Source organism: Cygnus olor, chromosome 4, assembly GCF_009769625.2.
Source record: "Cygnus olor isolate bCygOlo1 chromosome 4, bCygOlo1.pri.v2, whole genome shotgun sequence".
Lineage (NCBI taxonomy): Eukaryota > Metazoa > Chordata > Aves > Anseriformes > Anatidae > Cygnus > Cygnus olor.
This window is the reverse complement of record NC_049172.1, coordinates 33766812-33780267: the sequence shown is the minus strand read 5'-3', so window position 1 is coordinate 33780267 and position 13456 is coordinate 33766812. Positions and strand designations below refer to the sequence as shown.

Genomic DNA, 13456 nt, shown 5'->3' with positions numbered 1-13456 from the left:
ACGCTTTTTGTTGTTGTTGTTGTCGTTTGTTTTTTCCCTCCTGTTCTTTTTAGGTCTGTATTGTCTGTAAAATCACAGTTTTCCTTCTATGAAAAATGAATCTGAGTGGTAATAAAAATTGCCCTGGCAAGAATCATCAAATTATTTGAGGATAGATTTGGGATGTGAACTTTTGCTGTTTTTTCTCATTTTTATGAACACCATAATTTCATTACAAAGTCTGCTGTTATATCAAGAGGCATAGGTACATACCTAACCAGTGGTCCATACAGTAGGAAGGATAGAGGATTTCAACTGGCTTCCATTCTAGTGTAATCGACAGCATGCTATTCTTCCAAAACTACTTGATTATGTTGATTCAAATAAAGGGTATGTTTTAACCATTTTAAACTAGCTACGATATGTTTCTATTCTTGTGCAGACATAGGAGAACATGGTAGTATTAACTCACACTACAAATTCTAGTCTGAACAAAATTATAATTTCCTTTGTGATCCTAAGGCTGTAAGTTTACTCTTCCTATTACACCATGGACAGACTGAGCTCATTTCCTTACTGAGAACCCAGTTATGGAGGGTTTCTTTCTCAATTTGTCTCTTCACCTTCAGTGGTCCTTGCTTCTTGTTATATGTCTGGAGGTCATAATGGATAAAAGCAGTTTAAGTGCAGAGTGGATCATGACTTGGCTGGCAGGGGATACACCTCTACATACTACTTCTGATGGCGACTTTATATCACAGTCATTGCATTGCCATCATAGTGATGAACAACAGAGACAAAATCGAGAGGGAAATTTATATGATTTCATGGGGAGAGATTTGCAATAGATGCTAACTGTAGGAATTCAAATTTCATCAAAATGTCAATACATGTATGACTATTTATTCCTTTCCCATTTAGGTTGTCCTTTATTTAATGACATACAGTTGGTGGTAAATGGCAGTAATCTGTTGTCTCAGCATTTTGAAAGCAATAGGCATGTTTCACCTCTTCAAAAATTGTTCACAACATCAGTTTCTTCTGAAATAAGGTGAAATGAGCTTGCTGTGCAGTTGCTGTATGTGAAGGTGCCGTTACAGCACACAGGGTTTACTGAACTATCAGAGGAACCTTGTCATTGGCTGGCTTTACTCTTTCAGCTGTGCTAACTTGAATAATGGTCATAATCTGACTTCAAGATTTCAGATATTAAATGTAGAAGGTTACATAAAACATTTGGCTCAAAAATATGTATATGGTATGTGGGTTGAAGTTCTGAGGTTGTCATTATAAATTTGTTTCATTCAGTTTGGCAAGCATGTTTAGGAAATACTGATGTTCTTTTTCTGGATGATAAACAGCAACAGTAGGGTTTGGAGGAAGCTGGTGCAATGAATTGTTTTTGAAACTCCATCTGCTTGGTTTGTAGAATGCCGTGTTATGAAGTCATCTTATTCCCGATCATCTGGCATGAGGTATTCTGGGTCCAAAAGTCCAGGACCTTCACGTCGAAGCAAATCACCTGCCTCAGGTACAACTTCTAAGAAAGAAATAAACACATAAAATGCATGAAATCTAGGATTTGTTTAATGGATTGAAAAGGCTGTTGGCTATACGTGAAATATAAGTGCCATGGTTTGTTTCCTGAGGTAAAAATGCTTTATCAGTTTCTCTCATACATATAATACTGATTTATAACAAAATACACATTTATTTTTGAATCCTGAAAAGAAGTGTGGCTTCTATTTATTGATTAACAGGCATAAAAAGTTTCATTTTATGAAAACTGGAATATTTTGTACTAATTGTGTGCTTGGGATATGCTTTCAGCATGGTACTTGTATTTCTTGAAGACTCTGTTAAGTACAGGATGGCTGTGTGGTTAAATTGACGCTCATAGAATATAGCCTTAAAACTTTTGAATTTGAAAAGTTTTTCCTATATAAGACAAATATTGTCAAAACATAGGATTTTGTTGTTTCAAGTAATTTTAGGAGCTGTTCTGGAATATTTTTGCTCATTAACAGATTTTTTTTTCTTGTGCTTTCTGTAATTTCAAAGAAGGGTTCACATTGTGTATATCCAGAAGTTTGACTGAACACCATAAATTCCAAACACTGAGCCTTTTATACAAATAAGTACAAGGGAGAAACTTGTTTTTCCTTTTTTAGTTCTGCATTTAATTTCTAAATATAATAAAACTTAATTGATTTCTTTCCCTCAGACCTGGAGAAGTAGCCCTGAAATCAAACCATTGAATATGTAAATATACAATGCTCTGTTTTGGTTGTAACTATATGCATGTAAGCTCCTGTGCGTGCATTCAAAACTGCAACATGTTTCATATTCTCATATCCATATCAATATTTATTTTGCTTAACTGATGCTGGTTAAAGTCATTTTCTGTCTGTGAGTTCTTTAAAAGTGGAATATTTATCATCTGTTTATAAAGTGTGAATACTTAACTGAAAAGCTTCAAAGGAAGACTGTAGTAAGAACAAAGAAAAATAAAAATGTAGCATGAAGGGCAAGTTTCACCAACGATATACACTTCATGCGATCCTGTTAACTCCAGCGAGATTGCATGGGAAATCTATCAACAATGAATTTTATGCAACGTATTTAGAAATCAGCACTGTCATTTCCTTACTTATTTCTACTTGGACACATCCATTGGTTAGGTTAATTTGAAAAGTTTATCCAAAGTGCCTGGTATTTATCCTTCTATTTACTTGCCATTTTTTCCTCATGTAGTCTTTAGTTATCTTTATTTTCCCTTCTTTCTTTCATGCATGTTCAGAGCTGTTTCAATAACTTTTCTCCTTAATGTCTTTTTCCTTTGTGTCAAATATATGAGTACAGTAAAGAGGGGTGGCCACTACTCCAGTGCATATTCTTCAGCAAAATCCCCAGGTGAGCCATTACTGTTATGGCTGTATATCACTAGTGTGTCTCCTTCCTTTCCATTCACCTTTCCTCTGCGTCTGTGAATATTTCCAAGCTTGTAACACATATTTTGCATTTGGTGAGCCAGAGACTCTAGTGTTTTCACTAAAGTAGATCTTTGAAAAAATATAAGTGATGCTTTATAGTTGCTGGACATCTGCTAATGGCGTCAATATTAAATTTGTAAAGGTATAATCTCACTACAAGTAGAGGAGCATTCTGAGCAGCAACACATTTGTATTCTAAAGCATACAATAACAGAAAATTTCAACCAGTGCAAAAAGAAAGGGGGAAGAGCTGACAAAAAAGCAGTGCAAAAACACGTGCCAGTTTTTCATTTTATTTACAGTTTCTTACTCTTCTTTTTCTTCTTTTGTTATTTCAGTCTAAGTTCTAAAACAGTGAGAAACCTCTTTGAACTTTCAGTTCAAAGTGAAAGTATGTTCGTCATTGCTTTAAAACGCTACAGCTCTTAGAACTAACGTGTGCTTTCATTAGCAAATAATTTCTGACTTTGGACTATTAGAATTTAACTATTTAAAGGGTATTCATAGTTTTTTCAGTTTTCAAGGTTCTGATATGGTAAAGAATTGTCACCTAATATGTACAATTTGAAGAATAACAGAGAAGATATTTTTCTGTATGTTCAGGCCACTACATGTGTAGTAAGAAACCTCAGAAGAACTTATAGTTAGAAAATAGATAAGAAAGGTAAGTTTTGCATATACGTAAAATAGCAAATCAATAGCAGCAAACAAGTTTAAGTGCTAAAAACAAATACAGGTGACTTATGTGTTTTGTGGTTTAAAAAAAAAAAAAAGTACTGCTGTCTCAGTAGCAGCTGGTTGACTATCGGTACCTGTGAAATTTTTACATCTACAAAGGGCCAAGTCCAGCTTTTACCATTGTGGTTGTGTACTAACTTGCATGAAGTAAATCATAAAAAGCATTCACAAAGCTGTATCTACAGGCAGCTCTGTTAAGTATGAAGCTCAGCGGAGTGTACAGTGTGTGGTAGAATCATAGAACAAAATTTGTAAAGGACATCAGGAGGTCATCTAGTCATGCCCCTACCAGACTTGTCCACCAAGTCTAGCTAAGATACCAGCAAAGAGCTGGAGTACTGTGAGGGTGGGATGTACTTTCCTAGAGAGTTATGAGAGAAAAGATGATGTTGACCAGCCAGTCTCACGGGTACAGTTTAGTGGTTCTGTCAGTGCTTTAAAGGAGGATAGTGACTTAGAAACAGATAGAGATGTCTTACAGTGTAGCCCTCAATGGTCATACTCAGGAAATACTGACTTTTCAATAAGCTTTATAAAAAGAATTTGTGAATAAAGAAAAATTGTTTTGCTCCTGTAGTAATAGTTGGTCATATGGAAGCAGATTCTTCAAGTGAAATATCTGATTTTTGTTCACGAACTTTACAGATTAGAATTTACCCAATGGCTAGAGCAAATTGTGTATGACCTTTCACGAATAAGAAAACATAAGATAGCATTTTCTAGTCCTTTTCATCTTCATACTTACAAATTCTTTATAAAACGATGAAGTGTTGATATGCCCAGTTTAAAGAAGGTTATCTAAAACAGTGATGAAAAATAGTGTATTTAGAGATCTGCAGGAGGGACGTAGGCTCCTAAATTCCTTTAGCTTCTTAAAAAATGCACTTAAGCTGCATTTTGCTATTTGTTACATGCAACTTTGCTATCGCTCTTGCATGTAATGCTTGTTAAAGTCAAAAGTAAAATTATCCTAAGAATACCAGATGCTTTTTGCAGAAAAAGAAAAAATAAATCTTAGTCCTGTAACAGAGCTGCGAATGTAAATTGAACTTTTAAGATTTCAAGACAAACTTATTCTGTATCTAAATGCTAATTAGTGGTATCTTAACATCATACTTGAGAGAGAGAGACAGTTCTGAACAACAGGGATTTGTGGAAGCTACAGTGCCATCAGCCTGGCCTAGTGATAGATAGACTACCTATAGATAGACTGCTCAAGTAGAAAATGTAGTATTTAGAAAGCATCTTCAGCACTCAGAGAATGTTGGGGTACTAGGTTAATAGATAGTTGTAAAATAAAGTAAATAATGTTCATTAAGAAGTGATGTATAACCTGTGACGGACTCCTGAGTGTATAAAGAATGTGTGTAGATGTAACCATTATTTGTAGCTAAACTTCTATTTGTCAGGATTCCTTTTTAAAATTTCTTTCTGAAAAAAAAAAAAAGAATCTTCAGCATGAATCGACTGTGAAACCTTTTAGCTCTTAAATTTCTACCTAGTGTTTTTCCTCTCCTAGGAAAAATGAGGTTCAGTTAGAGAGGAAATAATGTTGCATCATATTGTGCATTGTGTGTGATGAACAGTATATTATTTTCATAATGAAATTCATCAGTCTGTTTTTTCAGAAAAATACAGGGACTGACCTAAATGTTACTCAAATCACTACAGATACAACAGGTGTTGTATCAGACCTCCCTGGAAAACTGGACTTAAAATGAATGAATTCCTGAAGTCAAGAGGGAAAATATTTAATGTTTTCATAAAATACTACAAACAGATACTTGAACTTCTTGGAAGTTCAGGAATTACCTACTAGCTTTTAGGTGCTGGTTTTTTTGGTTTTTTTTTTTTTTGTTTTTTTTAAACTAAATCAATTTTTTCTGAACTTCTAGTCAAGTTCCGTATCAGACAAACAGCTCGTACTTCTTGTTTGCCTATTTTGCTTAAAACAAACAAACAAAAACTTAGAAAGGAAAAAAACAACAAAAAAGGGTATGTTCTGTGAAACATTCCACCTGAAAAGTAATCATTGATACAAAAAGGAGAGGTGGACAGTTCAACGTATGTGCTTATGAAGACTTTCTCTTCCCATAGTTTATTGTGCTATATCACAATAAATTATGGAATTTAAAGAGATTATGGCTGTTATTTGCCCAAAGCTCTTGCACCGGCAAAGTACAGAGTAGGCTTTTTTAAACTCTGGAATGGCAATGTGTTCATTGTCTGTTGTCTTGGTCTGATATCCAGCCACATGGGTTTTGGGGGAGCAATTGTGTGTCACGTGAGCATATAATTTATTCCTAAATGCTGATGAGTCTGTTTTGATCTTTGTATGCAGACTTGAGTATGTTATGTTTAAAAGCAAGTTAGGTGTTGTTTTTTGTTTTATTTTGTTTTGTTTTCCTTTTACTCATTTTTTTTCTTTCCATTTGTTTGCATTTATTGCTTTGGCTAGTTAATGGAACCCCAAGCAGTCAATTATCCACCCCAAAATCTACAAAGTCCTCCAGTTCTTCACCAACAAGCCCAGGCAGCTTCCGTGGACTCAAGGTAAGTAGCAGAACCGTCAAAAATACTGAATTCCCTTATTAATTGAATGATGTATGACAGTAGCACTGAAGAATAGAAAGAGTTGTAATTCTATAGGGCAGCCTTGCTAGTATGATTGTTGAGTTAAGGTGGAAAAGAGAGCTGAAGTAAGATTTTTGTATTTTGTCTTAGGCTTCCAGTATGAAGCTCAGCTTAGGGAAGGTTGAGGGTGGTGATGATGGCTTGAATATGTCAATTTATCCTTCAAATTTTCCATTGTTTTGTAGATTGCAGAAATTCCCTGAGTAATTTATATTCCCTTAGGCTGTATAAATGTAATACCATCTTCTGGATACCTTATCATCTTGTAGTATTGATCAAAATTTCATCTGAAGCACCGCTCTTCATCCATGGCACTCAATTTCACCACTTAATGCAATCTGAAAAGCATGTGAGGTGTTTCTTTGGGAGTGTCCCTTTGTCTGGCAGCTTTTTCTCTGTGTTGCACCAAAAGAATTCTCTTTCTCTCCTACTTAAAAAATGGCAACGTTTACAGTTCTTAGAGGCTGCTCTGAGCCTTTTGCATGGTGAAATAAAAGGAATGGTCTGGAGCACAGCAGAGCTGCATTATGCAGCTGTCCTTTCAAGGAGAATTTTCTTATGAAATCATCAATTGCAGCCTTTGTGGAAGTGCACTAGATGGTTCTTTCTCTGATTATTCTGATCAAGTAATAGCTCCCACTGGTGAACACAACAGTTGTGAAGAGGCTGTACATTCTGCAGAAAACTGTTGTCTTAATTAAGGGACTGGCAAAAGGACGTGATTTGAATAGTATTTAGTTTTGGGTTTTGACATGCTAATTGTTGCCACATCTTTGTCTGTTTTTCAAGGAGTATCACACTGGCTTCTGCCAGGCTTCTGTGATAATTTTGAGAAAAGATTTTGATTTACGTGTTAAATTTCAATATATTTTTAGTTGTTTGGTTCATTGAAGCAATTTAGTGTCGATCTATACCATTCTGTAGCTACTCTATCTCCAAAGCAACATGGATTGGTCTTTCTCTTTTAAAGCATTTTCAAGAGCAGTAATAGTTCAGACATTGAAAATTATAACTGTGGTCTTAAAATTTGTCTGGATAGCTCTCATATAAAATTTACACAAAGCCCTCAGCTTGTCAGTGCTATGTTTAACACATGCTCTTTTTTCTTTCTTTAGTGAAACTACAAGTTTAGAAACTAGATAATTTGGTTCATTTTTTTTCTTGCACTGTCTAGTCTGCTTTTAGCAGATTAAAGCTCCATTAAGAAGCAGATAATTCTGTTAGTAACAAGCAATTTTCAGCAAAGCGGACATGTCCTACTTCCCCTTCACTGTCAACCTCACTGAAGTAAGCTGTTGCACATTTTCATTTTGGAATTTCATTGGTGCTGGGTATTAATGGGTTTTCATGTCAAATAACTCATTCCTCTATGGCCAAAGAAAACATCAGAAACTAATTAATCATCTTGGACCTGAAGTAGTGGGTACCTCTTGTTTTATCCCATTGGGGTGCATCTTTTCAGTAGGAGGATCCAAGCTGCACTCCTGAGACTAAAGACAGAGAAAGTTAGCTGGTGAATCTCAGAATAAATTCGAAAACAATCAAGTGCACCACACAGTTTCTTGTCTAGAACATAACGTTCTAGAAGTAATACTTTTGTATTACTTAATCAACATAAAACCAGTAACATGGAAAGCATGGTTTTATGCAAAACCAGATTGTTTTAAGAAAACCGTTATTATTTTTGCAGGATTGATCTTGGTCAGTCTGTTGAGGGAAACAGAGGGAAAGCAGAGATCAAGTTTAATATTTTGAGATTATTGCTTTACTCTATTGTTAAAGAATTCCTTGTTGCTAAGACTGCATCACTGCACCGACAGGTAGTCCGGCTTCCTGCACTTATTTAAAGAAGGTGCCATGACTGCAGTTGAATGAAAATGTAGATATAAATAAATACTGTAGCAGACAGTGAAGGAATTAAGTATATTTCTGAGATTTTTGGCTTCGAAAATGCAGTATTGTGGCTGCCGTATTGTTTATAAAGCATACATGTTTATTTTTATAGAACATGAAACAGGAACACTTAGAAAAATGTTAAAAATATGATTTTTTGTGAGCTTGAGTTAGCAGGAAAAGGGAACAAATCCTGTAGAGGGCAGGCCACCAGAGCAGCCGCACACAAACTGTCCTTTATAAACAATGTTGCATTGAAAGACAGAGAAAAATAAAATACATGACTATAGATTAAAAGCTGGCTAAGTTGTTTGAAGGTCAGCCTAGAGCTAGGTGATAGTGCTAGGTATCAAGGCAGTAAACTTATAAAAGATACTGATTGTAACAGCAATTTTTTTCTCAGTCTCAGACATCACATCTTACATCATATTCTCTGCATGCCACTTTTCCTTTAAAGTAAAGTCTTTTCAGTCCCCAGGGATTCCTTCTGCTTTACAGCACTTCATCAGAAGTGGTATGCTCAGGCACAGAATCTCCTTGCAGGAAACAGTCCTGATGAACAGCCTATCTTTTAAGAGAAGGGCTTTCCTTCTGCCTCTTTTTCACTCTCCAACTAGAGTACCCTTGTACTATTAATTGTTCAGTACATACAGTAGGCCAGTGTGCTGTTCAACATCCCAGTTTTGCAGAAGTGTTTAAAAAGATTTTACTGGAGTCTGAAGTGACATTGAAGTCCTAGGATTTTATGCTATGGTTGCAGAATAATAAAAACTACAGAACTTCCCCACAACCCCAAATAAATGCCTTTATCCTAGTAAGTGAAAAATATGGATATTGTCTTTTGAGTACAGATGAGTAAATAAATAAGGATACTCATTAAAGAAGCACACACAGCTGTGTGCTGCTATGTATTTTTGTTATTGTTTATTTTTAACCTCACAATTTTAGCCCATTACTAAGCATTTGACTTTGCAGAGAGTTTGTTTCAAGGTAAGGATTCAAATATAAAAAGTAACAGGTAAGGGCATGAGGTAAATGACTGCTCTGTATGATAAGCTTTTTTGAGCTAATGTGCTGAGCTTTTTATCTTTCTATTAAGTTTTCTATGGAGATTAAAATTTGTTCATGGATTAAGAAATAACAGTAATACTGCATTAGTTGGCACAGGACTGAGGAGTCCTTTTTCTGTTCTGTAGACAGGTGACAGTTGAATGGTTTAGCGCTTTTATTTGGTTCTGTGTGTTTATAGACCCAGATATGTAACGCCATTAGGGGTTACTGAGCACGATTTGTACCATAAAAATGATCAGTTACTGGATTAAGTATGAGTTTTTGAAAAGTGGTGTTGCAATATTTTTATGCTTACTTGAATGCATTTTGTTGTTCCCTCTTGAAAATAAGTACTGTGAAGTCTTGACATCTCTTTAAAGAAATAAAATTGTACTAATAAAGAAGCTTTACATTTAAGGCGTTTCTTAGAAACCCAATGCTAAATAATAGTGTTTGAATTTGTCTCTATTACTTTTTTGACTGATTGACCAAGTGACCAAAGTGAAAGGGTATTAAAACCCAATCCAACAAATAACATAAGCACTTGCTTAACTTTAAGCTATTGAGTAGTCCTGTTTACTTGAGACTGTTAATGTACTTAAAGTTAAACATGTGCTTAAGTGATTTGAGAGATTAGTACCTTACCTTCATCAAGGCTTTAATCTTCAGTATTGTACACATGTCTATCTGTTAGCAATTGCATATTAAGAATATTTACAAGGAATTATCCAACGTAGGCAACAGCGGTTCTCAGAGGAATTCTTTACTTGTTGCCTGTGGTGAAGTTACAATTCATCATCCTTCTTGCTCATAGAGCGGATGAAAAGAGTTGGATAATCTCTGCTGGAAGGGAAACTGATGTTTTGCACTCAGTGTTAAGTCCTCTCACCTCTGTCTTACGTTCACTAAAAGCTTTACATAATGCGATGAAACTTAAAATCTCTTTAGGAGAAAGGGTAAATCTTGGCATGATTCTTCAGTGTTTCCAGAGCCAAGAAACAAAGTGTATGACCTAATAGATATGAAATACCATGTACGCTCAAATTAATGCTAGCAAAATCGCTAAGTATTAATTGGCTATTTTATTGTTACAGGTATAGTTCCTTGATATAGGTGGGCTACTAGTGATGTTGAGTTTCACTCAAGAAGTTCTTGTATATAGTTTCTGTCTTACAGATTTTGTTAGTATTGAGCATTATAATAAATACCAACAATATCTAACTAGAAATACTGATTATATAAATATGATTTCATTTGTTTCAAAATATCCTGTTGCCCTTTTTTACCACAGCTTTTCACAGATGAGTTACAGTGACACTGTGAATGTGTTCCCAGATTTCAGAGAATACTTCTACAAATAGTTATTTCACAATTTCACTAAAATACTTGTAGTCTACAATTAGATTCACCAGCAATTTTAATTCTTTCATGAGGATAGAGAAAGCTTCTTTGAGAATATCAAGTTTTTCTAAAGGCTTGAGAGTTGACGTTCTTTTCTTAGCTGTCAATTGAAAGACTACCTCAGCAATGCCAGGTCAGACCTTGAGAAAAAGTTAACAATATTAGACTTTTGCTCAGTTTGGACAGATAGACTTGGAGGATTTTACAGGACCTTGAAATATTAGTAATAATATTTGTGTATTTCTGACTGGAATTTTCTAAACAGAAGGGTGTGGGTACGTGTACACATGTGCCACGCAGATCTGTTTGTTTAGCACATTATGAATGTGCTGGAGGACAAAGGCATTACATTTAGTGTATATCAGACATAGTATGAGGCTGTTGAACAACCATAAGAGGTCTGACTGAGGTCAAGGAAGCACTTGCATGTACACGTACAGGACTTTTGTAGACCTAGCAACGTGATGGCAAAAAGTCTTCCATTTCTATCCAGACAGGCAAAATAGACCTTTAGGTGGAAAGCTGTAACATTACGGAAAAACATGCTCTAGAAGACACCATCCAATATATTTGCAAGAAGCTGCCCATTCAATATGTAAAAAGCCCAAAACATTTCCACAAATACCTGTCACAGACAATTAATCTACCACTGAGTGCAAAGGTTTGTCATATAAGGTACCATTCTACTTCAAGAGAATATGGGTTTATCCTATGTGTAGCCTTCCTCACACTCTTGTGAGATAAAAAATAAACTCCTACCAGATATATAGTTATATGGTTTTACTTTATCTCCCTCCACCTTTCCATTTTAAATACAAACACTAGATTTACATTTTTTCTGATGTACGGTACTGTTTTGACTCAAAAGACTTACTAAAAGTCATCTGTACTGGACCAGTAGACGCAGCATAATTAAAATGAAGACTGACAAGCTGCTGTTTTTTTTCACTCCTAAATCATAGACTCAAATTCCGAAACAGATCTTAAGGGACCCTGGCCAGTCCTTCCTTGCTACTTATCCATCATGTTACATTTGCATACTCATTTCAGTTCATGCTTTTGGACTCTGTGATGGTTTAAAGGCTTTTATAGGTTTTGCTTGATCTTTTTTTGTTCTTTTGATTTCTTATCATTAACTTAAAAGTAGAGAACCTGATAGAATATCTGGCAGGATGCAGCTGTCTGGCACCAATAGACACAGCATACTTCATATGTTTAAAAAAAAAAAAATCCTACAGTGCTTTAATTAGTATTTATCTGTTATATATTAGAAATAGGTGTTCTACTATGAATGAAGTAATAATGTTGTTTAGGGGGTCATCAAACAGAAGAATTCTCCTGTGGACAGGACTGGATATTAGTCATACAGAATTTAGACTTTCTCTGTAGAGAAAATTTTTTGTTGTTGTTTTTTCACCATGTTAGCATTCAAACTTCTTAAAGTACAAATTATATTTTGAGTCAAATTATATATCTGGACAGCTTGCTAGAAATTTCTTCTATAAAATAATTTCATTCCTTTAAATAGGTTTAAAGATAGTTTTGCCTACTTGGATACCAGAACTAGTTTGAATAATACAGAATTTTTAACAGATTGGATATTAGCAGAGATGAAAGGGAGAATGCTAAATGCCAGTTGGTTAGTTAACGTCAAGGTACAGTAGCCATGTTAGGTACTAGAGTAGGTGTATTATATTCATGGATATGACAAAAATAGTGTGAGTGTTTCTGAGAAAATCATGTGTCATATTGGTAAACCTGGTGACATGAGCCACAGTCAGTCTATATAAAATAGTGTATAGATAAATGTATTGAATATTTTTGTGAATCTGAAAAAAATGTTTCCACAGAAAAGTCATCTCAGTGTATTTCTGCGTGGAAAAACAAAACATAACAATACAATTGGGCAGGTTTGCTTGCAACCTTTTATAGCATATTTAATTACTCTGTAAATGGATTTGCAGCTAGTTTTGAAAACTATGTGTTCACTGAGACGTTATCAGAATCTCTAACAATTGTATTGCATTGTGCATTTGGCTCTGGCTGTGCTGTTGAAACAAATTACTTGTGGGGAGACAACCTGAGGGAAGTAAAGCCAATAACTGATATGTCTTGTATTGCATAATGCATAATTAATAATAAACACCACACGAGCGACTGTCAGCATTAGGTATTCATGGCCAGTAGCATCCCCATTCTGAGGTGACTGGCTTATTTTGGAAAGACGTTGCTGCTCTAAATTACTATGTGAGCTTTTGAAAACAAGAAGTCAAATTCTCCCTCAGGTCTGAGTTTTCTAGCATTTGCATATGAGTGAGAGGGTAGATTTAAGTCCTGTGCACTCTGAATTTATCATGTGTAAGGGGAGCAGTATTGAAAGAGAGCAGTAGCGCTGTGTGGACTGGAATAGAGGAGAAGGAATTGTTTCCAAGTCTACTCTGCAATGTGATCATAGATTCCATCCATATTCACTAGTATAGTATCAAAGCAGTGTGTATCCTCTTCTCATCTCCTTGCTAGTTTGGGGATGATTAGTGAACCAGTCAAATGGGATACCAACAGTGGAAGATACTCCAAATACTACATGTCTGGCTACTTAAATGATTAGAAATTACTTTCTTAATAATATGTACTTAATTATGTGTCATTTGTTACCAATTTTGACCTCTTCCCAACCTTTTCTAGCTAATCAAGCACCTCACAGACATCCTGAGAATTTATTTCTACTGTGCTATGACACAGGAGGGAAATAACTAGTCTGGTTTTGC

At 35.2% G+C, this 13456-nt stretch overlaps 1 protein-coding gene across 7 annotated transcripts in view; it reads left to right on the top strand.

The window, feature by feature from the left end:
- DCLK2 (doublecortin like kinase 2) overlaps positions 1 to 13456 on the top strand; it is an 85468-nt gene that overhangs the window by 41952 nt on the left and 30060 nt on the right. For 5 of the 7 annotated variants that reach the window (XR_005819372.1, XM_040555335.1, XM_040555338.1 and 2 more), the window contains exons 4-6: positions 1409 to 1510; positions 2842 to 2892; positions 6169 to 6263. Coding sequence is in view for 5 of the 7 variants with exons in the window: in XM_040555335.1 (XP_040411269.1) it covers positions 1409 to 1510; positions 2842 to 2892; positions 6169 to 6263 (248 nt within the window). In the remaining 2 variants the exon portion in view is untranslated. The remainder of the gene's footprint in view (positions 1 to 1408; positions 1511 to 2841; positions 2893 to 6168; positions 6264 to 13456) is intronic. The other 2 variants (XR_005819373.1, XM_040555336.1) reach the window with 1 other exon arrangement.